General features: G+C 43.8%; 1 protein-coding gene across 1 annotated transcript in view; it reads right to left on the reverse strand.

Annotated features, from left to right (window-relative positions):
* Positions 1–27203, reverse strand: part of LOC144685949 (organic cation/carnitine transporter 2-like) — a 141378-nt gene that overhangs the window by 49443 nt on the left and 64732 nt on the right. Inside the window, exons 3-4 of the mRNA XM_078551007.1 lie at positions 22136–22290; positions 12496–12667 (exon numbers count right to left, since the gene is read on the reverse strand). Coding sequence (XP_078407133.1) covers positions 12496–12667; positions 22136–22290 — 327 coding nt within the window. The remainder of the gene's footprint in view (positions 1–12495; positions 12668–22135; positions 22291–27203) is intronic.

Here is a 27203-nt window from a genome sequence, read left to right on the forward strand (position 1 = left end):
CCCTCCTTCCCCAAGCTGGGCCCTTCAATTGAGCAAAGAGACCCCTTAAATGAGGGAACCACCCCCACCCCCCAAGTTTTGCCAGGCGGCCTCGCGAGCTGGAATTCCCCCAACTGCTGCCGGTGGAATACCAGCAGCGGTGGGATGAGACCCTTAATTGGCTCTTAAGTGACCAATAAGGGCCTCAATTGGCCTCCAGGTGGGAAGACCACCCGTAAGCCTTCCTGCCCAGGACATGAACGGACAAAGGCGGGAAGGCGGCAGAATCCCCACCCCGCACCCCCACATCACATGCCCCCCAGCCTCCCAAATCGCCCAGCAGGAGACCATTAATTTCTGCGCATAGAGACGTTAGGACACAGTAGCAGGCCATTCGCTCATCAAGTCCATGCTGCCTCTCTGTTTAGCAATCTAGTCATTCCCATTCCCCCATTTTATCCCCATAACCCGCAAGTTTTTTCCTTCGAGTACCAATTGAATTTCCTTTTGAAATCATTGATCTTATCCACTTCCAGAACGCTCACAGGCAGTGAGTTCCAGGTTACTACCACTTTTTTTAAAAAAACCTTCTTCCTCACATCCCTTCTGCTCCTCTTACCCAAAATCTTAAATCTGTGTCCCCCAGTCCTTGTACCATCAGCTAATGGGAACAACTTTTCTTTGTTTACCTTATTTAAACCTATCATAATCTTGTACACCTCTATATAATCCTCCCTTACTTTCCTTTGTCTAAGGAGAACAAGCCCAGCTCCTCCAACTTAACCTGGTGGCTAAAATCCTCATCCCTAGAACCATTCTGGGAAATTTCCTCTGCACTCTCTCAAGGACTCTTACATCTTTCCTAATCCAGAATGGAACACAATGCTCTACACTTGGGGCCTAATCAGAGCTTTATGAATGTTCAGCATAACCTCCCTGCTCTTGAACTCAATGCTTCTGACTCAATGAATGCTCAAGTGTTCAATGAAGCCCAAAATCCCACCGTCTTTGCTAATTATTCACTCAATATATCCTACCACCTTCAAAGATCTAGTCACATGAACACCCAGCTACCTCTGTTCCTTCACACTCTCGAACTATGCCATTAAGTCCATAATACCTCCTTATCCCCTCTGCAAAATGCAACACTTGCTCTGTATTAAATTCTGCCACTTGTCTACCCAGTCTGCTGGCCTATCTATGTCCTGCTGCAGTTAGTTGATATCATCCTCATTATTTGACGCACCTCCAAGTTTTAAATCATCAGCAAATTTTGAAATTCTACTCTGTAATCCAATATCCAAGTCTTTATAATATAACTAAAAAGCAGTGGTCCTAGCACTGACCTTTACAAAATAGCACTGCCCACCATCCTTCAGTCTCCTGTCCTGAAACCAATTTTTTATCCAAGTTGACACTACATATGAACATACAAAATAGGAGCAGACGTAGGCCATTCAGCCCCTTGAGCCTGTTCTGCCATTCAGTAAGATTGTGCCGATCTGTTTGTGTTTCGAATTCTACATTCCCATTTACCTCCAATAACCTTTAATTCGCGTGCCTAACAAGAATCGAACTACACAAAATGATGGAAAAACTCAGCAGGTCTGGCAGCATCTGTGGAGAGAGAAACAGAGTTAACGTTTCGAGTCCGTATGGCTCTTCTTCAGAGCTTTCAGACTCTTCTTTAGATGCTGCCAGACCTGCTGAATTTGTTCAGCAATTTTTGTTTTTATTTCAGATTTCCAGCATCCGCAGTATTTTGCTTTAATCAAGAATCTATCTATCTCTTCCTTTAAAAATATTCAATAATCCCGCCTCCGCTGCCTTTGGAGGCAGAGTTCCAAAGTCGCACAACCCTCCGAGAAAAAATATCTCATTTCTGTCCTAAAAGGGCAACATCTAATTTTAAAACAGTGCCCCCTAGCTCTGGACTCACCCACAAGAGGAAACATCCTTCCCACGTCCACCTTGTCAATACCATTCAGGATCTTATATACTTCATCATAAAGATCAAACAGGTTAGTCAAGCATGATCTGCTTTTAACAAACCTGTGCTGACTCTCCTTAATTAACTCAAACCTCTACAAGTGCTAGTTGACTTTCTTTCCGTGATTAATGTTCCTAAAACCTTACCCATTGTAGTAATAGTGTCTGGTACATACAAGGGGTAATGCGGAACAGAGTACAGTACTGCCCACACATTGATGTAAGAAGGCACATGACCCGGAGCTACTGTCAGACTAGAGATGGACAGAGATGTGTATAGACCTAGGATGGAATCCATACCTGTACCCTCTACTGTATATATTTTTAAATTCATTCATGGTATGTGGACTTCGCTGGCTGGGCCAGCATTTATTGCCCATCCCTAGTTGCCCTTGAGAAGGTGGTGATGAGCTGCCTTCTTGAACCGCTGTAGTCCATGTGGTGTAAGTACACACACAGTACTGTTAGGGAAGGAGTTCCAGAATTTTGACCCAGCGACAATGAAGGAACGGCGGTATATTTCTAAGTCAGGGTGGTGAGTAACTTGAAGGGGAACTTCCAGGTGGTGGTGTTCCCATCTATCTGCTGCCCTTGTCCTTCTAGATGGTAGCGGTCATGGGTTTGGAAGGTGCTGCTGAAGCAGCCTTGGTGAATTCCTGCAGTGCATCTTGTAGATGGTACACACTGCTACTGCTATGTGTCGATGATGGAGGGAGTAAATGTTTGTGGATGTGGTGCCAATCAAGTGGACTGCTTTGTCCTGGACGGTGTCCAGCTTCTTCAGTGTTGTAGGAGCTGCACTCATCCAGGCAAGTGGGGAGTATTCTATCATATTCCTGACCTGTGCCTTGTAGATGGTGGACAGGCTTTGGGGAGTCAGGAGGTGAGTTACTCGTTGCACGATTCCTAGCCTCTGACCTGCTCTTGTAGCCGCAGTATTTATATAGCTAGTCCAATTCAGTTTCTGGTCAATGGTAACTCCCAGGATGTTGATAATGGGGGATTCAATGATGGTAATGCTATTGAACATCATTGGGCGATGGTTGGATTCTCTCTCGTTGGAGATGGTCATTGCCCGTCACTTGTGTGACGCGAATGTTAATTGCCACTTTTCAGCCCAAGCCTGGATATTGTCCAGGTCTTGCTGCATTTGGACATGGACTGCGTCAGTATCTGAGGAGTCATGAATGGTGCTGAACATTGTGCAAACATCAGCGAACATCCCCACTTCTGACCTTATGATGAAAGGAAGGTCATTGATGAAGCAGCTGAAGATGGTGGGGCCTAGGACACTACCCTGAGGAACTCCTGCAGTGATGTCCAACCTCCAAGCCAACAACAAGAACCAGAACCACTTGCCTGGCAGAATGGCGAACGAGATGTAGAAATGTTATAAGACCTGCTGACCAATGGAACCTCTAACTTCAAGAATTTGAAGTGGGGAGTTGGGGTAGCGAGAATATTTTTAATGCTAATATTTTAATAGCAATAACGTTGGAATAGCATTAAGGTTATAACAATAAGGTAAATGTACAAGACTTATAACAATGCAAGACTTGAAGTAAACTGAAGTAACTCTATATCCATAGAACCACAGAAAAGTTATGGCACAGAAAGAGGCTATTCAGACCATCGTATGTGTCAGCTGAGAAGAAAAATAGCCACCCATTCTAATCCCACCTTCCAGTCCCTGGTCTGTAGCCTTTGAGGTTACAGCACTTCAGGTGCAGGGATATCCATGGGATAAAGACTTGGGAAGAGGTGTAGTAGCAGGGTCTGGTACATACAAGGTTAACGTGGGACTGAGGAAAGTACTGCCCGCAAACTGAGTTAAGAAGGCACATGAGCTGGAGCCAGGGTCAGTCTCGAATTGGGCAGAGATGTATAAAGGCCTCAATCTAGGCACCTCCCTAGTATCTAGGGAAGATTGGAAGATTATTGCGAGCCCTTCTACTATCTCCACCCATTTGCTTTCGCAACCTGGGATGCAAGCCATCTGGACCAGCTGACTTGTGCACTCTAAGCATGGCCAGCCTTTCCGATGCATTCTCTGACCAATTTTCACCCCACCCATTACCTCTACTATCTCCAATTCTACCGATATTTTGTCAAATTCCTCTCCTTAGTGAACACTGATAAAAAGTACTTGTTAAGTATTCTGGACTTGCTCTGCATCTCTAAGCACAGATCAGCTTCTTTGTCCCTAATAAGACCTATCCCGCCTCTTACCACCTGCTTACTTTGTACGTGCCAGTAGAAGAATTTTGTGCCCCCTTTTATGCTAACTTGCATTCTATTTTCCTATTCTCTCTTTGTCAGTCTTATCTTCCTTTTCACTTCTCCTCTTAACTAATTGTATCTGGCTGGATCTGGCTTGAAGAATTGACCTGTCATGCATCATACACTCTTGTTTGCTGTTTCATCTATTTTTCACTATCTCCCTCGGTATCCAAGGAGCCCTGACTTTGGCTCCTGTACCTTTTACCCTTGTTGGAATGTAGCTAGCTTGTGCCTGGAACATTTTCTCCTTAAAGGTCACCCAATGTTATGTTACCATTTTTTCTGTCAGTCTTTGGTTCTATTTTACTCTGGCCAGCTCCTATCTCATTTTATTGAAGTTATCCCTCTTTTAATTTAGAATTTGTACTTTATATTGTTCCTTTCCCTTCTCCATTACTAATCTAAACCTTATGATACGATGAGCACTTTTACCCAAGCGTTCCCCCACAGATACTTGGCCTATTTCATTCCCTGGCAACAGATTCAGCATTGCCTCTTTCTTATTTGGGTCAAGAACATGCTGGTTAAGAAAGTTCACCTGAACTCACTTCAGAAATTCTTCAGCCTCCTTTCTCTGTACAGGCCGAAATAAGAAATGAGTATTGATATCTGGATTATTAAAGTCCCCCAATATCACCACTTTATAACACTTACCCATCTCTGTGATTTTCCTGCAGATATTTACTCCTCTCTCTCACCATTTGGAGGCCTATAGAATTCACCAGTAGCCTGATCACACCTTTCTTGCTTCTCAGCTCTAACCAAATAGATTCTGCCCTTGCCCCCTTCAAGGGCATCCTCTATTTCCAACACTACGTCTTTCCCAATCAGTACTGTCGCCCCACTTCAGTGGCCAATCAAGGACCACTTAAGGGCCTCATCCTTCCGCCGCCATTGGGATTAACCTAGTTGCTGGCAGGCCTGTTACCATGCGACATGACAGCTGCTAGCCTGTGGTCGGCTTGTCACCTCAGTTGCCAGGGGGGGAGCAGTGTCTTTGATCGAGGGACTGGACATTGGGCATTGGCAGGTGGGGGTGTGAGAGCCACCTCCTGCCCTGCCTTCTGAACCACCTACGGGCCTTTCCCTGCGATCCCGCACAGCAAACCAGCCCCGCCCCCGCATCACTCACCTTTGCCCTGGGTCGCCTCACGAGCCTGGAATTCCAGGAAGTGAGGAAGTGTTCTTTCTTCTGGCAAGAGCCATGGCCTCTTCTGTGGCACTATTGAGTGTGAGAGCTGCCGGCCTCTGATTGGCTGGCAGTTCTCACTCTGTGAGATTTTTAGGTCATCGTGCGGGCACGATCGGTGGGCCCGGGAGCAGCCGGGGAACGGACCGCGGACTACAATCGGATACCGACTGGGATTTCACACTGGCTGACCAATTAACGGCCAGCCAGTGTGAAGCGCGCGCTGAAATGCTCTGCGCTGCTGGGGCTGGGGCGGGCGGGCGCTGACGTAGGCACAGGCACAGGTGAGCACTGAATGAAAGCTCCCTGAAGGCAGAGAGCTGCCTCAGGGAGCTGAAGACTTTAAAACTAATAAATAAAGCTTTTAAAACCCGGAAAAAAATGTCCACGCAGCACAATCAGTCACCTGAACATGTACATGATAAAGATTCTGTCCATATATTTTTTTTTTAAATTTAATAATGGAAACCTCATCCCGCCCTTGGATGAGGTTTATGAAAAATGCAAAGGCTGCCTGGCCGATTCACCCATTCGCCAATCATAAGGTTGGACGGAACATGAAAAATTGGAGGCAATTACAACTTTAATTCCCTTAATTAGCCTCTTAAATGCCACTGGGTGTGCTTCCGACTTTTGCGTGTGCCCGCTAACTGAAATATTGCACGAGCACGGGGTGACATCGGGACGCCCGCCCGACATCATACCGCGTGATTCCATGGCCGATCGGGCCCTGATTCCAGGGGAAGACCTGCCATTGGCCTTGTCACTTGCTGATTGGCTTGCGGGTCAGCCGGTTTTCTGGAAGAGAGACAACACGGGTCTCTCACTGGCTCTCCAGCTGGCAAGCGAGGCCCCCGACACCTCAACAAGATTCCACCCAAGTAACTCTGTTTCCAAAGATGTTGCCAGCCCTTCTGAGTAGTTCCAACATTTCCTGCTTTTATTATGCATTTATATTCCGCTGCTAATGTGCAACTTTGAATGCTTTCCAGGGAGCAATGGAGAATGCTGAGTAGGAGACAAGTGTAATACAAGTGCCAGCTTATCAGAATGGCAAGGTTCTCCGTGAGGTCTGTTGCAGAACACTCAGATAAGGAATTTGTTGGGGTGGCCTACAGAAGAAGACTGAGGGGCATGCACAATGAAATACTTGATACATTAACAGGCCTGCCAGAAAGCCTGTGTGCAATGCCAAGGTGCTTGGAGATGTCTGGCATTAACTTGGCACATGACTTTATGCAGAGCCTGGAGCCCATATTCTCCAGAGTGGAAGGAGCGGCTAACTGCATGAGAACACTTGCAGACCTATCCAGGATGCAATGTCTGATGGTTGACATCTCAGCTTCAGTTGTAACACATAGAGAAGCCAACTAACATCTGGTTGCGGCAGTTGGAACTCAGATTGAAGACATGTAACTTAACTTACTGTCACGAATGTTTAAGCCTCTCTATGCAAGCTCAGCTTGCTGCAACAAAGACTCAAGACAATATCCTTCAACACATGCCACACCACGCCCTGTACATTCAACATAAAGCAACTCTGATAACCATTAAGCACTTCTATAATCACCTCAAAAGCCAGTAGAAATCGATCAGTAACAAAACTGAAAGCAGTTGATGATCCCTTTAAATAGCACTGGTGAGGGGGTGGGTTGGGGCGGTGGAGTTGGTAGTTTCATGACAAATTACTGGAACAATATGTTGTGGAACCAACTCAGGATAAAGCTATTTTAGATAGAGTGCTGTGTAATGAGATAGGGCTAATAGTGATTCTAGGATTGGACAGCACCTGATGAACAATCCTGTGTGTGCTGAGAATAACACTAACAACCAATTTAAGATGATCAGTCAGGCTTGCTGACACTTGTTAGAAGCTGCATATATTCATACGCAGGGACCAGTCATCTACAGGCAAAAGGAACACGTCTAGCCATTGCACCTTTTCTGACTTAAACAAAAGCATGGGGAACAATAGTTCCCTGATGCACTCTCCATAACAATGCTGACCAATTAGAGTCAATTTGCCAGCCGATCAGCACTCTTTTCTCATGCATTATAAATTGTTGCACTCTTTCAAATTTGGCATTTTTGCATCTGTCCTGATGAGTACAACATGAAAAGCTCTGACAGCATGGCACTTTTTTCAGCAAACCCAACAATGTTGTGCAACAGTAACTCTGAGGATTAGGAGAGTTTTAGAAACTAGCAAAGGGTGTCCAAAAAGTTGATAAAAAGAGAAAAAAATAGAATTTGAGAGTAAACCAACCAGGAATATAAAAACAGTTTGTAAAAGCTTTTACAAGCATATAAAAGGCAGGAGAGTTCATTAAACATCGGTCCCTTAGAGACAGAAGAAATTATCATGGGGAATGACAAATAGCAGAGTTGTTGAACAAATATTTTACATTAGCCTTCAAGCAAGGAGATACAAATTACATAATCAGGAATAGAGGGTAACCAGGGGGCTAATAGTGAGAAACTTAAAGTAACTAATAACAGCAGAGAAAGGTGTTAGAGGAATTTAAGGGACTAAAAATTGACAAATCTCTAGGATCTGATGGCCTACAGACTACACTTCTAAAAAGGTAGCTGCAAAGTTAGTGGATGAACTAGTTATGCCTTTCCAAAATTCCCTGGATCCTAAAATGGTCCCAGCAGATTGGAAGTTAGCAATTATAACTCCACTATTCAAGAAAGGAGCGGTAGAGAAAACAGAGAAATATAGGCCAGTTAACCTGACATCAATAGTGGGGAAAATGTTGGAATCTATATTAAGGAAGTTTTAACAATGCATTTAGAAAATCATAGTATGATCAGACATGGTTTTACAAAAGGGGATGTAACTAGTAGGGTGGATAAAAGAGAACTAGTTTATGTAATACACTTGGATTTTGAAATCACATTCAATAAAGTGCCACAAGAAAGGTTAATGGGAAGATAAGGGCTCGTGGAGTTGGGGTTAATACACTAGTATGGATGGAGCACTGGTTAATGGACAGGAAGCAGAGAGTAGTGGTAAATGGTGCTTTTTCAGGTTGGTAGGCTATAACTGGTGGACTGCTGCAAGGATCAGTGCTGGGACCTGAACTAGTTACAATCTCTATTAATGGCTTAGACAAAGAAATCCAGCTTAGTGTATCCAATTTTGCTTCCCAAAGCTAGGTGAGAGGTCGCAAAGTAACTGGTAAAGTGGGTGAGCAGTAAAGTGGCAGATGGAGTATAATGTGGGGAAGTGTGAGGTTTTTCACTTTTATGGTAAAAATAGAAAAACATTTTTTTTAAAGGCACAGAAGTTCTAATTGCTCATGTTCAGAGAAACTTGGGTAGATTCGTACAAGGAACACAGAAAGTTAACAGAAACTCTCTCCACAGAAAGTTAGCATGCAGGTACAGCAAGCAACTAGGAAGACAAACGACATGTTGGCCTTTATTGCAAGGGGATTGGAGCACAAGAATGAGGAAGTCTTCCTAAAATTGCATAGGGCTTTGGTGAGACCTGCAGTACTATGTGCACTTTTGCTCTCCATATTTAAGGTAGGATAGACTTGCATTGGAGGCTGTACAGCAAAGGTTCACTGGATTCGTTCCTGAGCTGAGAGGGTTGTCCTATGATGATAGGCTGAGTAAATTGGCCTTATAGTCTCTAGAGTTTAGAAACATGAGAGGGGATTTCATTGAAGCATACAAGATTCTGAGGGGGCTTGACAGGGTAGACACAGATAGGTTGTAATGGGTAGATGTTGAGAGACTGTTTCCCCTGGCTGGGGAATCTAGGAACATAGGCTCGGGAGCAGGGCTCGATTATTTGAAACTGGAAGATGGAAAGGAATACCTTAATTCAAAGGGTTGTGAATCTTGGAATTCTCTACGCCAGACAATTGTTGATGTCCTAAAGTTGAGTATATTCAAAGTTGAGCTAGAGCTAGGTTTCTCAATTAATCAAGGGATATGGGAAGCAGGCTGGAAAGTGGAGTTGAGGCAGAAGATCGGCCATGATCATACTGAATAGCGGAGCAGGCTCGAGGGGCAGTATGGTCTACTCCTGCCCCTATTTCTTATGTTCTTATGAAAAACTGGGCCCACGGAGCCAAATTTTGTGGCTGATAATTTAACACAAGTTATCATCACAGCAAAAATGTGCTTACCTTGTGGTCTTCTCCCACCAAATTGCTGTACTTCCCACATTCAGTCTGTGAACTACGTTACATGGCCCGGGTTCTCTGAGGCAAGTTGCTAGGTTGAGGTGCAAAGTGTTGCTTTTAAGTAGCCCTACAGATGCTCGTGAAGGCATCTGCAATTGTTTTTATTTGTTAGCTAACTTTAAATTGTTAAACATTTTTTTGAACCTACCAACATTCACATTGGTCAGATGGATATTTAACCTCACACCAAGACCCTAAATCTGTCTTGTGATATGTGGCTTGCTAACCTCTTCGACTGTATCTCCTTGACACTGAGGGATATTTCTGACTCAGTAAACTTTGCTATCTGAGTTCTGATCAAGGATCATCGACTTAAAACATTGGCTTGGATTTTCATGGATTCACAGAGACTCCGCACAGGTTCCAAAATGGTGGACGGAGCACTGATCTGGAAGTTCCACTCCCATTTTTGGCAAGCCTGATTTTTAGCGATAGGGGAAAGAGGGTGGGCTGTAACTCACATGAGGGAAATCTGAGCTCAACAGGGCCACTCAGTGCTGAGTTCAAATAGACCGCATTTTCGCTGTGGCAAGGGCATTCACCTGCAATGTAGGAGTCACAAATTTTTAATGTAACATGTGAAGCAATTAGAGGACCTGTTTAAGCAACTGCAGTGGGCTGGCTTAGTCATAAATCTGGCCAAAAATGAATTTACAAAAGCAAGGGTAAATTACCTAGGTAACATTGTAGGACAAGGGCAAGTGTTGCCAAGAACAGCAAAAGTGAATGCTCTAGTAGAATTTCCCATTCCGAAAACTAGACAAGAAATCCTGAGTTTTTTGGCAATGCGTGGGTTTTATAGGAAGTTTGTGCCTGAATTCAGCACAATAGCTTTACCTCTCACCAATTTGTTAAGAAAACAGGCAAAAGTGGTATGATCGGCAGAATGCCAAGCAGCCTTTGAAAAGCTGAAGGCAATCTTAATAAATGAACAAGTGTTGGCCGCCCCTGACTTTACTCAATCTTTTAAAATGGCAACTGATGCTAGCGACTTGGGGGTAGGTGCAGTGCTATTACAAGATGATCAATTACGGATACAGAAGCCGGTGGGATACTTTTCCAAGAAACTAAGTCAATATCAGAGGAAGTACTCTACAGTAGAACTCTACAGTACTCTACAGTGTTGTTGTCTCTTCAACACGTTGAAGTTTATGTCCGATGCGACAACAAAGAAACAATGATTTACACTGACCATAATCCGCTGGCGTTCATTGCAAAGTTTAAAACTCGAAATGTGAGACTGTTTAGATGGAGTCTATTGTTTCAATCGTTCAAGGTAAAGATTGTTCGCATTGCCAGTAAAGATAATGTGATCGCAGATGCATGGTCCCGGTTGTTAAATATTAAAATAAGTTAAAGGGGTAAGAAATACTGAAGATTGTGTAAGATTGTATAAGAGGGAGGAAGGACGAATGAAAGTAAGTCTTGTGTTTTGTTGTCCATGTGTCACGTGCCTTTGATGAAATGCATTTTTGAAATGGTGTTTCATCCCTTTTAAGGGCGGAGATATGCAAGGAACATATCTTTTTACTTCTGTTTGACTGTTATAAAGAACATATCCTTTTATTTTTGTTGGGCTCAGCACTAAAATTACAATAGCTGCAGTTTGAAAGATGCGTCCACAGGAACAGGATGAGATATATACAATGTTGCAGTCCTGGAACAGAGTGTGCCACGAAAGGCAGGATGATACCGGAAAGGAGTCCTCGACCAAGGGAGCTACCAGGAAACAATGCTTTAATTGGCTCCTGACCAGGTGACCAGGTTTTGTGTGAGGGCAGTGCAGCAGAATAGAAAAAAGGCCTAAAACCTCTTGTTCCTGTGTGTGGAAGATTCCAGTAATTCCACAATAGCTAGCTGGTTTGTTCTCCTCATATCTCTATATCCTGATCTCTCTCTGAAAACCCTTGTCAAGAGGCAAAGGGGAAAATCACTGTTAAAGACATTGAAAGGCAAGTGCTCCACCAGTGAGCTAAATACTGAAAGTGCTGGGAAGACCACCTCGTGTCATCAACGAGAACTGAAATAAATTTGGAAGACATCGATCAAAATCAACCCATCGAATCCTGTACTCTGGAATTGGTGCTGTTGAACTGTTTTATCCCACCCTTAAAATCCATGTTTTTGTTATGTATCTTGTATATGTATGTATAGGGATTTAAGAAGGGGTAGAGTTTAGGTTATAGAATTAGGAACTAGTAGTTCATATTTCTTTCTTTTGCCACTGGTTAACGACTGTTTGCTCAATAAACAGTTATTTATCTATTAAGTTTACAAACCTGGTGCTTGTATTCTGTTAACCTAAATTAACAGTTCAGTAGAATTGGGGCAATCTGGTGGCTTGGTCGAACTTTTCACATTTGTCTCAGCTCGGGGAAGAGTGGGGCTTGATATTACAGTTCATTATCCCCAGTGAGTCGTGACAATTATCACAGCTAAGGTCTTCTTTGGCAACTTAACTTCCAGCCTCAATCATGCTGTTGGAATCAATTACGGTCCGAGCAGTAAGCTGATAGAGCAGGTCATTTGCCCATTGTAGAACCTACTTAATTTTCAACCCATTGATTTCAAATCTGGCAAAATTGGATGAGTATTATAATGGGCTGGCGATTGATTCCAATCAATTACTTCCTGCGCAGTGAAGGTGAAAATTATCTGCACTGAGCCTCCAGCCTCCCATCACAGTTAGGGGAGCATCATTACGTCTCCTTAATACACTATCAATGCTGATGACTTACTGTCATCCAAGATGCACTCTCATTTTCTTTTCTTGGACAGAATCAGTGACATAAGTTAACAGCAATAAAAGTTCTTATATAGATTATTACATGGGTTAAGGTTCTAATTCCTACCTACCACCACAAAGGAATGTACAGCACACTGGGCAGAGACAAGATGAAAAGTAACATCCGCCAGCTTCGAATGAAGTATGCAATCAAAGGCAGGGTCGTGTAGCCGATTGCATAAAAAATGCAAATTCCTAGTGTACCGAATATAACCCGAATGGTTTTCCCCAAAAGTTCTGATCCTGTAAGAAGAGAGTAACCAGGTGAAGCACAACAGTACTGTGAGTTATTTTCTACTTTTATTTCACTCCTGTAAGAAATAGGGATCTTTGAGAAACTGTATTTTTTTAGAATTGTATAGAACTCTAAACGGAATTAGCTGACACAATTAATTTTCTTTCTCTCTCTCTGAAAAATACATTAAAAATTCTAAGGAGTCAAGGACCAAGACAAGAGATAAAGGTCCCAAAGGTTGTGCTCCCTGCATTCAGGTCACTAGGTTCTACAAACATTCCTGAACCGATAGCAGGAAGCCTTCCCATGCCCTGTGTACTCCCATTTCGAGCAAATGGCCTCCAGCATGAGGTAAATAAAAAAGAACCAATGTAGTATTAGGAATTGTAAGGGTTAATGAATGGGGCTGTATAAATAGTACCTCCCATAACGATGATGTAAGGGGAAACATGATCAGGAGAGGAGAAGGAGAATGTACATGGTTTGAGCAATATAACACCTGGTCATGGATAGCTGTATATAGTTCAGTTGTATATAATAAACAAGTTATCATTTGGACATACCAACGTCTCAGTAATCATTCCGAAGCTAGACTAACCAACATGCAACGTGGTAGCAGCAGTGATGTACCCCAAAACACTAAAAATTCAACTTTAAAGAAGATAAAATATCTGACCTAAACTGCAGAACTCTGTAAGACTCAGCTGAAGAAATCTAAAGTTGCTCCATAGATGACGTGAAGGCATCAAGAGTCAGGAAATCAATTTTTAAAGTCCTTCAGGGCTGCACCACAGCACGTAGTGTTCAGTGAAGGAAATCCTGATCCAGCGCACATAGGCTTTGAGTCGGAGAGCCAAGCAAAGTTCTGGTTAGCAACCCTTAAAAAGGGTGACGGATCCATTTTAAAGGTGCACCGGGCAGGCAGCACTGGGCAAACAAGATCCCTAGCAAGGAAAATCCTGCAGTCTGGGTCCAAGGTCAATGCCATTACATATGGTAACCCTGCGGCAGCACAAAAGAGAGGAAAAAAACAGAAGTGGCTGCAAATACTCGATGTTCCAGGGAAAGGGAGTGAAGAGGTTTTTTAAATAACTTAAAGCAAAGCGGTTTTAACAGCTTTGCAGCATTCAAAAAATAAATGCCAAGCCTATCTGAGAGATCCCTCAGGGAGAGACAATGACAGCAGTCTGTCTCAGTGAAAGGCTGAACAGCACGGGAAAGCTTCAAATTCGGGAAGGAAAAGGTAAATCACCTAAAAGCTTGGAAAAGCCATGGATCCTAAATTTATGCTACCTGAGAGGTCTGGGCACATGGAAGGATCAAATCAAACTCAAAACCAGGCACTTTGAAGAAAAAGATTCTTAAGGTTCCAAATTGCTTGCGGATTGGACAGTAAGTCTGAAGTTGAACAGGTCCACACATTACTCCATAGGAACAGTGGCGGATGACATTACTGTAAGATAGGGAATCAATGAGACCTCTGACATATTTGAAGAGCCTTAAAAGCCTTTGATAACTCTTTCAAATTCAACAAAACGGCCAGAAACCAGGTGAACCAGTCGATGGTTTTATTAATGACCTTTATAAGCTTCTTGAAGGATGCAAGTATGGAAACCTAATAACAGAATTAATACAGGCTTGCATTGTAGTCAGTGTTGCTGCTGGATCCCTAACAGACTTACTGCAATCTAAGGGAGACCTCACATTAGCAAAGGCAATACAGCTGATGTGACATACAGAGTTCTGTAAATAGAACAGGGGCAATATTGAGAGGTGAAGAAAAACCTCGGCTCAGGAAACTTCCAGTGACCATCCAGCTCCTTAAGCACAAGAATGTAAAAGAAACCAGAAGAGAAAAGGAGAGAAAAGAAGAAATGTAAAAGAAGACTTACAGGCTTGAACAGTGTCCTACAAACATTGCAGAATGCTTTCTCTGCAGAAGAATTGGCCATTTCAGGAAGATAATCCCAGATAAAACCTCTAAGTTCACAGGTTTCAAAAGAAAAAATGTTCACACATAAGGCTATTAATGAAGTTGAAGAATTTCCACCAGAAGAGGGACAATAATGTTTCCTGGGTGAGATCAATGACCACAATCATGCATTCTGGAAAGCAGTTATCTAAGTCAATGGACATATCACCAACTTTAACCTAGATGCTGGAATGGGTATAATGGTTTTATCAGAAAATGAACTGTGGTTTCCAACACATTGCCTGCAGCCAATTGAAGCCCAACTATATGGTCCAGGGGGGACTGAACTAAAAGTCAAGGGAAAGTTATGGGCAACACTCCAGTACAAGAGAAAGCAGATACTGGAAGCATTGTATGTTCTGCGGAATCAGGAATTTTCTCTTTTAGGTAGAAGAGCTTGTATAGACCTCAATGTTATCAGGAAATTGGAAGTCCATCAGCACACATCCAGTGTGACTTCAGAAAAGACTTCCCAAAATTATTTACAGGTTTCGAAAGACTTAAGACCAAATATAACGTTACTTTGCGAAGAGATGCTAAACCTGTGCGTCTTTTCACACTTAGGAAGATACCATACTCACTAATGAAACAGGTTCAACTACAGCTGGAATAGATGACCAGGATGGGAGCCATCTCTCCAGTAGCTAAACCGACAAAGTGGTGCTCCAGAATGGTTCCGGTTCCCAAAACTAACGGATCCTTTCTCATTTGTATAGACATTATTCGACTTAACAAGGTCATAGCGAGGGAAGTTTATCTGATGTCCTCAGTGGACAAAAGCTTGGCAATAAAATAGTACCATGTTCACAAAATTGGATGCCAACAGTGGCTTTTGGCAGGTGCCTTTGGATGAGAAGTCGAAATTACTAACAACCTTCATTACTCCATTCGGGAGATTTTGTTTTAATCATTTACCATTTGGTTAACCTCATCATAGAGACAGACCACAAACCCCTAGTTTCCTTACTTGATGAAAAAGATCTCACCAGAATGCCCCCGAGGATCCAGAGATTCTGGTTGAGATTTATGCGCTTTGCCTATGAAACGGTTTAAGTCCAGGGCAAGCTGCAAACGACAACGGACACATTGTCCAGAGCCACCATTGACTATCTTGCCCGGCAGGACGTCAACCTCATTAATGAGATTGTGTCATGTTCTCAGTTTTTTGCAGCACAATTGCTGGCAAGCTCAAAACAGTTTCAAGAAATTCGTCACATGCAGATGCAGGATGGGGAATGCATCCACATTCGCCAATACTGCATGCAAGGTTGGCCACAGCAGCGTCCCAGTGGTATAGCAGTGAAAACCTATTTTGAGCAAAGGAAGCACTTTACTATGGTGGATGATTTGCTGGTGTACAACGAGAGGCTGATGGTTCTGGTCTTTCTCAGGCCTGAGATCTTGGAAAGAATACACCAAGGCCACATGGGTATCAAGAAATGCAGAGCGTGGGCTCAGTCTTCTATGTGGTGGCCAGGAATATCGAGGTCAATAGAAGAAATGGTTTCTCAGTGCCAGGTGTGTGCAGTGCACAGACCAGAACAAGGGAACCCCTTATCTCAACTCAATTCAGATGGAAACATCTGAGGATGGATCTGTTTATGTTCAATAGAAAATCATTCCTTAGGGTGGTTGATTACTTCTCCCGATGGACGGAGGTCAAACATCTATACACTACGACCACTGAGACAGCCATTCAGGCTTTAAAGGAAACCTTTGTAACACACGGCATTCAGACCAGGTTGTCTCCTATTATGGTTCGCAATTTGCCAACGATTACTTCACACACTTCGTGGATAACTATGGGTTTGCTCATCTCACAAATTCCCCGAGATATCCCAATCCAACAGCGAAGCCGAAAGGGAAATCTGCACCATCTGAGAATTTTCTGACAGCACTCCTAAATTACCTACTCCACTGCAATGTGGGTTGGTAGCGTCCAAACTGCTGATGGGCAGGAAGCTCTGAATGCAAATTCCCATCCTGCCCAAAAAATTACTTCCAGGGCCAGAAGTCCAGGATTAATCAAAAGAATTTAAGAATGAGAGAAGCCCTAGCGAAAACAACAGGGCCAGAATTTTTACCTCGTCAGGCGGGCGCCCGCTCGACCCGAACAAGTGTAAAATGATGCACGATGACGTCAGGCGAGCGTCCCGACATCTACGTGCACTCGCTCGATATTTCCGTCAGCGGGCGTGCGGGGGAGTCGGCGGCGTGCCCGCTGACAACTAAATGGCCTATTAAGGCCATTAAAGTCCCAACTAAATGTAATTTGTCACTGCCCATCCAACCTTACGATTGGTGGGCAGGCAAAACGGCCAGGCAGTCTTTGCATTTTTCAGGAAGCCTCATCCACGGGCGGGGTGAAGTTTCCAACAGCAATTAAAAATAAAATAAAAATTTTTAAATTTTTCATTAATAACATGTACCTGCTCACGTGACAGAGTCACATAAGGGGACATGTTTTGTAACATTTTAAAAATCTTTATTATTGATTTTTTATATCTTAAGCTCCCTGAGGCAGCTCTGTGCCTCAGGGAGCTTTTCCTGGCCGCTTTTTCCCGTGTGAGCTTGCACGTTCGCCCTCCTCCTCCCCCCACCCCCTCCCACCCACCCCCCGTACCAGGAAGCCACCCGGGCTGATGGAAAGAGAAAAGGTATGGGTACGGGATCAAGAGAAAAAAGGGTTAGAGATGACAATCGACAGAGATCTTATTTAGTACATACTTCAGAAGGATGTAGAAACTGGAGGAATCTTTATTTCTGTTCATCAAAGGCACCAATCAGTCATACATTTGGAAGAACCAGATGTTGAGTCAGAAATGAATAAAGAGCCAGATACTACAACTCTCAAAGAGGACCATCCAAGTCAAGGAAAAGGAGTTCAAAGAGAGATGACTGATCTTCCAAGTCTGACAAGGACACGATCAGGGAAGCTTTTAAGCCCCCTGCCAGGTTGAATCTGTAATGTCAGGGATTTCGGGGGAGTTGGGGTAGTTTGTAAATATGAATGCAAAAAATATGGACAAAGACTTGCGGGGGCGGGGGTGTGTGTGTGTGTGTGTGTGTGTGTGTGTGTGTAGTTTAGGGTTTGTAAGGGTTAATATGTGGGACTGCGTAAATAGCATCTCCCATAATGATGGTGTAAGAGAACATATGATGAGTGGAGAAGGAGAATGTTCATGGCTACAGCAGTGTAACACCTAGTCATGGACAGCTGTACATGGTTCAGTTGTATATAATGAACCAGTTATTATTTGGACATATCAACATCTCAGTAATTATTCTGAAATTAGACTAACAAACATACAACAAGTAGGCCTATAGAACTTGACTTTTCCTGTGTTCATTCGTGTGTGCATTTAGGCTGCTGCTCTATACACAAGCCCATCACTTCTATTTCTACATTTTTTCCCTCTATTTCTCTTTACCCCTCCTAATCCCTTTGCTCCTGTCCTTTCTCCACTCCCAAGTATTGTGCCCTCCCAAATCCCAACCCCAATCATTCAGCATTCCTCAATTTTCTAATTCTCCTGCTGCTGTTCCAGGCTTAACTCTCTCATAGGTAAGTCTGCAGATTCCCTCTGTTACTCTCTTGGCAAACTCTGAATGTTCCCTTGAGATGCTTGGCGATGTCTCATTATGAGTAGTAACTCCAACGGCCTCATTCTACTCGCTTGCTGATCTTATGATCCAGCGCGACTGCATGTGACTCATCTTGCCATCTCTTTCTCATCCAACTCACCCCTCCTAATACTGACCCTGTAAACTCTATCAGTGAATCAGCTCTTACCGCTCCTCTCCGTATCTTCCTCCAGAATTCCCGTTCACTTGTGAACAAGGCTCTTGCTATCCATGGACTTATGGTTGATGATTGCATCAACACTATGACCTTAATGGAAACTTGGTTGAGGGAGAATAGCATTTTCTTCCTAAGTGAAGCCTCCCTGCCTGGATATCTCTTTATGTTGGCTCTTATCACCAAATCACACCTTGGTCTGTCCGCATAATTATCTGGCATTTTCTCCATCTTTTAGCATTTCACCTTGTTCCACCCTTTCACCTTTCATTTAAATCCTCCTTCTCTGCTTCACACCTAAGTACCGTAAAAATGTTCTCACTGATATATCTTCACTGCTCTCCTCCCACAGTCTCTGCACTGACTGACTTCACCCTCCATCTCAACTCATCATGTCGGTCTGCTCTGATTACAATGGCCTCTTATCCTCTGTTAATCTCTCCCTCCACGCAAACTGCCCAACCTGTATTTACAGCCACCTCCTTGCCATTTCTTGTAGTCTCGCTGCTCCCATTGTAACAATCACAGATATGGCCATCCCTGATCACTTCCTTGTATCACTCTCCACCCTCATCCTTCTTCCTCATCTTAGCCCAACCTACTTTTGTGTTGACCCTTGATAAAAAATTATCCCCAAATTCACTTAGAAACTTCATGTTCAAAATCCCAACTGTCTAACCTTTGGCCCTCTGTTCTCCACAACCTTTCTGCAGCTGCTGATTTTCTCAACTGCACCCTCACCTCAAACATACCAAGAACTCTTCAATGAATTCATTGACCTAATCAAAGCATTCGACTCAGTAAATCTTGAGGCTCTGTGCTTCAAAGATTTGGATTTCCAAAAAACTTCATAACAATCCTGCAATTACGCCATGATGATAGGACTGCAATTGTCTTGAGTTTGAATACATCTGAAACAGATGTATTCAAAATCTAGACTGGGGTCAAGTAAGGCTATTTACAATCTACCTGACAGTGACTATTCACTTCCTCAAACATAAACTGACCTCTGGCGTCAGTATTAAATACCATCTAGATGGAGAACTCTTTAACCTCAGTCACCTCCGTGCCAAAACTAAACTGACCACCATACATACATGATCTAGAGTTTACGGATGACTGCAGTGTCACTGTCTATTCTGCACCAGACGTGCAAGCCACTCTCAATCTCTTCCATTCTTCATACGAGAAACTCGGCCTGTCCTTGAATGTTGGCAAAACAAACCTCATGAAAAAAAGCACACCTGGTCAGTCAAATATTCCATCTCCTATATATGTTGAGGGAGAGAATCTGGAATATGTTGAGCACTTCCCATACCTCTGAAAATACCTCTCTCAAAAGGCCACCATTGACAAAGAGACCCAACAGCGGTCAGTTGCACCAGCTCAGCTTTCCGAAAACTATGGCAGCACGTTATGTGATAACAAAGGCCTCCACAGTCAACAAAAATCCTAGTATACAGAGCAGTTGTCATCACCACACTCCTCTACTGCAGTGAGACCTCTGATCCTTGGTACTTCCCAGGGTGCTACCATTCATCGTGTATTCCTGTGCCTTGTTTGTCCTGCCCATGTGCATCACCTCACATTTATCTGGATTAAATTCCATTTGCCACTGATCAGCCCATCCGACCAGCCCGTCTATATCCTCCTGTAATCTAAGGCCATCCTCCTCACTATTTACCACCCCACCAATTTTTGTGTCATCCGCAAACTTACTGATCACCCCTCCTACATTCAAGTCTAAGTCATTTATATATACCACAAACAGCAAGGGACCCAACGCCGATTCCTGTGGAACCCCACTGGACACAGGCATCCAGTCACAAGAACACCTCTCAACCATCACCCTCTGCTTCCTGCCACTCAGCCAATTCTGGATCCAATTTGCTAAATTGCCTTGGATCCCATGGGCTCTTACCTTCATTATCAGCCTCCCATGCGGGACCTTATCAAAAGCCTCGCTGAAATCCAAGTAAACTACGTCAAATGCATTGCCCTCATCTACACACCTGGTCACCTCTTTGAAAAATTCAATCTAATTGGTCAGACATGACCTCTCCTTAACAAAACCATGCTGACTGTCCTTGATTAATCCCTGCCTCTCCAAGCATAGATTAATTCTGTTCCTCAGAATTGCTTCCAATAGTTTCCCCACCACTGAGGTTAGACTGACTGGCCTGTCGTTCCCTGGTTTAATCCTTCCTCCCTTCTTGAATAACAGTACCACATTGGCTGTCCTCCAGTCCTCTGCACCTTTCCTGTGGCCAGAGAAGTATTGAAAATTATTGCCAGGGCCCCTGCTATCTCCTCCCTTGCCTCATTCAACAGCCTGGGATACATTTCATCTGGGCCTGGAGATTCATATACTTTTAAGCCTGCCAGCCCACTGAGAACCTTCTCCCTTTCTATGCTAATTTCTTTAATTATATCACAGTCCTTCTGCCTGATTTCCATACCCATGCCGTCCCTCTCACTTGTGAACACCAACTCAAAGTATTCATTTAGAACCCTACCTCTGTCTTCAGGCTCCACACACAAATTACCCCTATGGTCCTTAAAGGGCCCTACTCTTTCTCTAGTTATCCTCTTACTCTTAATGTACTTGTGAAATAACTTTGGATTTTCCTTTACTTTACCTGCCAATGTTTCTTCATGCCCCTTTTTGCTCTCCTAGTTTCCTTTTTAAGTTCCCCCCTACACATTCTATACACCTCTCGGGCTTCTGCTGTTTTGAGCCCTCAGTTTCTGCCATAAGCCTCCCTTTTTCTCTTTATCCAGCCCTGTATATCCCTCGACATCCAGGGTTCCCTGGGTTTGTTGGTCCCACTTTTTGTCTTCACTGAAATATGTTGGCCCTGTACTCTCCCTATTTCCTTCGTGAATAAGTCCCACTGCTCTGACCCAGATTTACCTAAAAGTAGCTGCTCCCAGTCCACTCTGGCCAAATCATATCTGATCTTATTAAAATCGGCCTTCCCCCAATTTAGAACTCTGATTTCCGGCCCATCCTTGTCCTTTTCCATAACAACCTTGAATCTAACGGGGTTATGATCATATCTGCAAAATGCCCCCCCACTGATACCTCTATCACTCGCCTGGCTTCATTCCAGTCCAAGACTGCCCCCTCTCTTGTAGGACTTTCTACATGCTGGCTTAAAAAGCCCTCCTGGATGCATTTTAAGAGTTCCGCTCCCTCTAAACCGATCACACTATGACTAACCCAGTTAATGTTGGGGAAGTTGAAATCCCCCACTATTACTACCCTATTATTTTTACACTTCTCTGAAATTTGCCTACATATCTGCTCTTCTATTTTTGTCTGACTGTTTGGGGGCCTGTGGTACACCCCAAACAATGTGATTGCTCCTTTTTTGTTTTTCAGTTCAACCCATATGGCTTCATTTGAAGAGCCTTCTAAGATGTCATCCCTCCTTACTGCTGTAATTAATACCTTAATCCCTTGACCAGCTAGTCTCCCCACACGATGCAGGGCTCACCTGCTGCTGGTAAAATGTTAGCCATGATGGGAAGAATCCCTTAAATTGGTGACTTGAGTGTGGATTCAAAATTGCATGGGTGCTTTACCAGACTTCAAGGCCAATATCCAATGTGCAGAACTTGGTGTTATACTGAGAGTTTACGAAATCATCAAAGGTGTTGAGGAAAGGGCTAATAAATATACTGAATTTTGTAGGTACTTACCAAGAACAAAGGCAGATACCCAGTTCGAAATCTGTCCAAGACCCACAAGGAAATTCAGAAGGCAGAATATTTCCCAGTTTGGAGATAACGTTTGAATCATGCTAAATCCAGTCTGTACAGCCATAGTTCCAAACAGAACATTCTTCCTCCCAAACCTGCAAAGCAGAAACAAATAAAGTTTGAAATATATATACTACTGCATACTTACTAACATACACATAATCTCATGCATCTATTCATTCCATTCACATCCTAAACCAGGCACACATTTTTACATACAAATATACGCTGGTATACACACCATATCTATATTCCCTCAGTTATACAGCAGTCATACACATTTACACACTTGGATTTACAGAAAAAACAAATGGGGATCAAAAATCTTATGATCTTTCCGGCACACACCTACCATAACTTTGACAAGGGTTCACCATAAGGATTAGAAATTAAGTTGGGACCCAGGTATGCAAGGTCTTAGCTCTGGGATTCTGAGGTGGCATGTTAGAAGTGTACCCTTTACTTGCTCCCCTGAAAAAAAAACTATTAGTATGAGAAGGAGCAAGCCTGGAGGTGCAGTCAATAGTTCCCACATCCCTGGCGCTGAAAGAAATCCAGTGCCGGATCAGTGGAGATACCATTGGAGATACTATGTATATCTACCTGCTAAACAGTGGAATTTGGGCTCACCTGGGTGGCTAGAGATGGTGGAATTCTCTATCCCTGTGCCCCAAAGAAATGGATTTCCAGTTTTGTTTTTAAATGCTGTGCCCACCTTATAAAAGAGGACACAGCAACAACTGGAAGATGTTTACTCAGACAGATCCCAGCGCCCCCTCCCTAGCCAGCCACTCTTTCCATGGCTTTGGCAGGTATGTGTCTGAGTCTTATCCAAGTGACTTTTCAAAAAAAAAGCTCTCTTGGAATATGGCCATCATTGGCAATACAGGCAATTATTAGCGGCCCATAGTTATCCCGAATGAAAACTTGATACAACCGATTGATTTATTAGACTAAAGTTAAGAGTCAACCACCTATGGGACTGGAGATGCATAAAAGCCATACCTGGTAAGGATGGCAGGTTTCCTTCCCTAACAGACATCAGTGAACTAGTTAGGTTTTGATGACAATCCGACAGCTCCACCTTTACCGATATCAGCTTATTTCCACATTTATTAAATAATATCACATTCTCATGCTGCAAGATTTAAGCTCATGGTTTATTGAATTATTAGTCAAGTCCTCTGGAATCCAAGTTCGATAACATAACCCCTACATCATCATCCCCAATTATTGGCAGGGTGTTCACCATTGCCTTAGTAATGAAGAAATCTCACTTTCGCCATGTGAATCTTGAGAAAGTCAGCGGCATAGACCCTGGGACAAGTGCAATTCAGCACTTACAGTGCAATGCACCACATCGTGGATTTTCCATCTTAACCTTGTGACTTCCATGCGGACGGTTTTATTCGGCTCCCCTGTAAGACCCCTTCAATCATAGTTGCCGGCGTCCAGCTAATTCAGTTCACCTCACATGACATTAAGAACTGTCTGACCGCACTGGACACAGGAAAGGCTTTCTACCACATCTTGGTCGTAATACTAAAGACCCGTGCACCTGTGCTTGTTATCCTTGAGCTAAACTGTTCCAGTACATTGTGACACCTGAATGCAAACAACAGTACGGAAGATTGTCCAGGTATATCCTGTACATAAAATACAGGATATTTCTTTCCAAAACTAAATGCTGTTCTATCAGCCTCCTTGTAATCACCAGAAAGGAATGAATTGAATCATTAATAGTGCTACCAATTAACATATACCCACTGTTCATGCTTTACCAGAACAAATTGTTTTCAGACCCTATCACAGCCTTTTTATAGACATGGGCTCTAGAGGTGAACAAAGAGGTGAGAGTGAAAGCAAAAAATGCTGGAAATACTCAGCAGGATGCTGCCTGACTTGCTGAATATTTCCAGCATTTTTGCTTTTATTTCAGATTTCCAGCATCTGCGGTATTTCACTTTTGGAGAGGTGAGAGCAACTGTCCTCAGCATCAAGGTAGCATTTGACTGTACCACCAAGAAGCCTTCACAAAACAGAGGTCAATGAGGATCCACAGGAAAGCCCTTCAGTGGCTGAAATGCTACCTAACACAAAAGATGGTTGTGGTTGTCAAGAGACCAGTGGTCACAGTCATGGGGTGTCACTGCAGGAATTCCTCAAGGAAATGTCCTCAGACACTTCATTAATGACCTACCCTCCATCCTAATATAAGGAGTGGGGCTGTTTGCGGATGATTCTACCATGTGCAGCTCTACTTAGAACTCATCCAACAATGAAGCAGGTCATGCCCGGGTCTGCAGCAGAATGTGGTTAACACCCAGGATTGTGCTAACAAGCAGTCGGTAATGTTCATGCAGCACAAGTATCAAATAATGACCACCTGTAACAAGGGAAAAAACAACTAGTTTCCCTTAAACTTGAGTGGCACCAACATCACTGAGTGAAACAGCTTGATGGTCACCATTGGTCAAAGGATTAACTGGATTGGTCATATCAACTTTCCGGTCTCCGGATTGTCGGAGTTCAGGCGTACAACTGGAGATGCGCATCAGGACCCTGTGGAGGCCCTGAGGCACGGACCTACATGGGAATTGCCTGGGAAGTTTAACCTTCTGTTGGGCAATTCCCCTGCTCCCTGGGACCCTCTGCAAGTGTCTCCATTTCTGAGCTAGTGTCGGAGACTACAGGCAGTTTAGCGGTGCTTACCTGAATAGTTACCCATGAAATGTTAAACAGATTAAAACCTGTTCTGACACCTGGGTAACCCCACAACCAACGCCCCCCCCCAATCACCGCCCTGAACCTACCCCCGACTACCCCGTTTGACCACCCTCACATCTCCCCCAACTTGCCACCTGAACCGACTACCCCACTGACCGGCCCAACTACCCCCTGTCCACTTGACTACCCCCCCACTGACCCGACCTGATTAGCCCCCGACCAACTGACTGTCACTACACCAACCCCACCCCCCGACTAATTCTCAATTACCCCCTGATCACCCGGCTGCTGCCTGACCTGACTAACCCCACAACTACCCGACTAAAACCAACCCCCACCGACCCTATCCAACTACCCCCTCAATCACCTGACTACCCAGTCATCCACCTACCCAGCTACTCACTCAGCCATCTCGCCCAACTGCCTACCTCACCCACCTACCCAGACTATCAACCTACGGACTCATCCAAAGACCGATTCACTCATTCACCCATTCGCTCACTATCCCATTCACTAACATTCAAAGACTGGAACTTTAAACTTACCATACGGCAGCTAGTGCCATAAAAAGGGCAGCGTGTTCATTGCCGCTGCTCGGAAGATCCGGGTTACTGTGGCTATGAGCGGAGAAGAGGCTGGGTACGCCCTGACAAGTGGCTCACCCAATAACTTCTCAAAACCTCGCAACCAGGCTCATGTCAGTAGTAAGATGGAATACTCACCCCTTACCTGGATTGTGGCAGCCCCAAAAGAATTTCAAAATCTCAACAACATTCAGGGCAGAACAATTCCCTTGAATGACGCCAGTGGACTGTATCTGCAGTATACACAATCACCACCATCAGTGTACTGTGGATGCAGTATGTATGATATATAGGGTGCACTCAGGAAGGTTGTTTTGACTGCACCTCCCTCCCCTCCAATCACTACCAGAAAGGAGAACAAAAGCAACAGTGTCCTCAGAACACTGTCACCTCCAAGTTCCCCTCCAAATAACACACCTGATTTGTACATCTATCACCAAGCCTTCTTCATGACTGGTCAAAATCCTGCACTTTCTTACATCACAATGCTGTTGGCACACCATCACTCTAAGAGCTGCAAAGTTCAAGGAACAGTCACAGAACCATATTCTCAGGGCAATAAATGCAGCCTGGTCATTGTAGCCCACATTCCAAGATGGCTTGTTAATTAAAAACACCCAATCACCCGCACAAACACATATAAACATCCAGGTTTGAACACACATAAAATTTCCATGAACACTCACTCACAAGTTCCTATCCAGAAAAGCTGACTGTCAGAGATATGGAAATAAAATGCATTGAAACATAGAAAAGTTTTGGCAAAGATGGAAGCCATTCAGCCCTTTGCATCTTTGTTGGCTGAAAAAGTGCAATGCAACCAAATCCCGCTTTCCAGCTCTTGGTCCATAGTTACGTCACTTCAAGTACACGAACAAATATTACTCAAACGTGATGGAGATTCCTGCCTCTACCATCATTTCAGAGGGTTCCAGATCCCACCACCATCTCGGTGAAAAAAAATTCTCCTCAACTTCCCCCTACTCCTGCCAATTACTTTAAATCTATAACTCCTGGTTGTTGACCTCTCTGTTAAGGGAAATAGGTCCTTCCTATCCACTTTACCTAGGCCTCTCATAATTTTATACACCTTGTTACGATCTTTGTAGGGGCCGCTAACCTTTCAAAAGAAATGAATTTCCCAGTGACTGACGGAAATTATTGAAGGACAAGATTTCACGTTTCAAGACTTTTACTGCAACAAACAAACTAAAATCAACTTCGATCAAATGTTAATTAACGGGCAACTAATACATCCAACTAAAGAAAAGGCACTTTCACATTAACTAATGCATCTGCATCTCATGAAACCCCTTTGCTGTGTACTGCACTTCTGGCACATATGTAGCATTACAGGAACAGTACCCCAGTAACTCCCAACTCTCCAGCAGGCTCATTCCTCTCCACCACGTTAAGTGAAAACTTTGAGTGTGCTTCGAAAATTGTTCCACTTAGCCTGAAGGTGGAGTCGTCCGGTCCTGTTGGCGTTGGGCATCATGGTGGGCAAGGTGGAAGGGGTGGCAGAAATTAGCTTCATGCCAGCATGAAAGCGCAGTGGCATCATCTGATGGTGTCCGTCATGCCGGAACGCGAATCCCGTTGTAGGCCAGCGAGAACCCAATTTGCATCCTGGTATTGGGATACAAAGTAAGACCTGACCGGGATCATCCCCCCCACGTCCGATTTACCGTTACACC

Source organism: Cetorhinus maximus, chromosome 10, assembly GCF_964194155.1.
Source record: "Cetorhinus maximus chromosome 10, sCetMax3.hap1.1, whole genome shotgun sequence".
Lineage (NCBI taxonomy): Eukaryota > Metazoa > Chordata > Chondrichthyes > Lamniformes > Cetorhinidae > Cetorhinus > Cetorhinus maximus.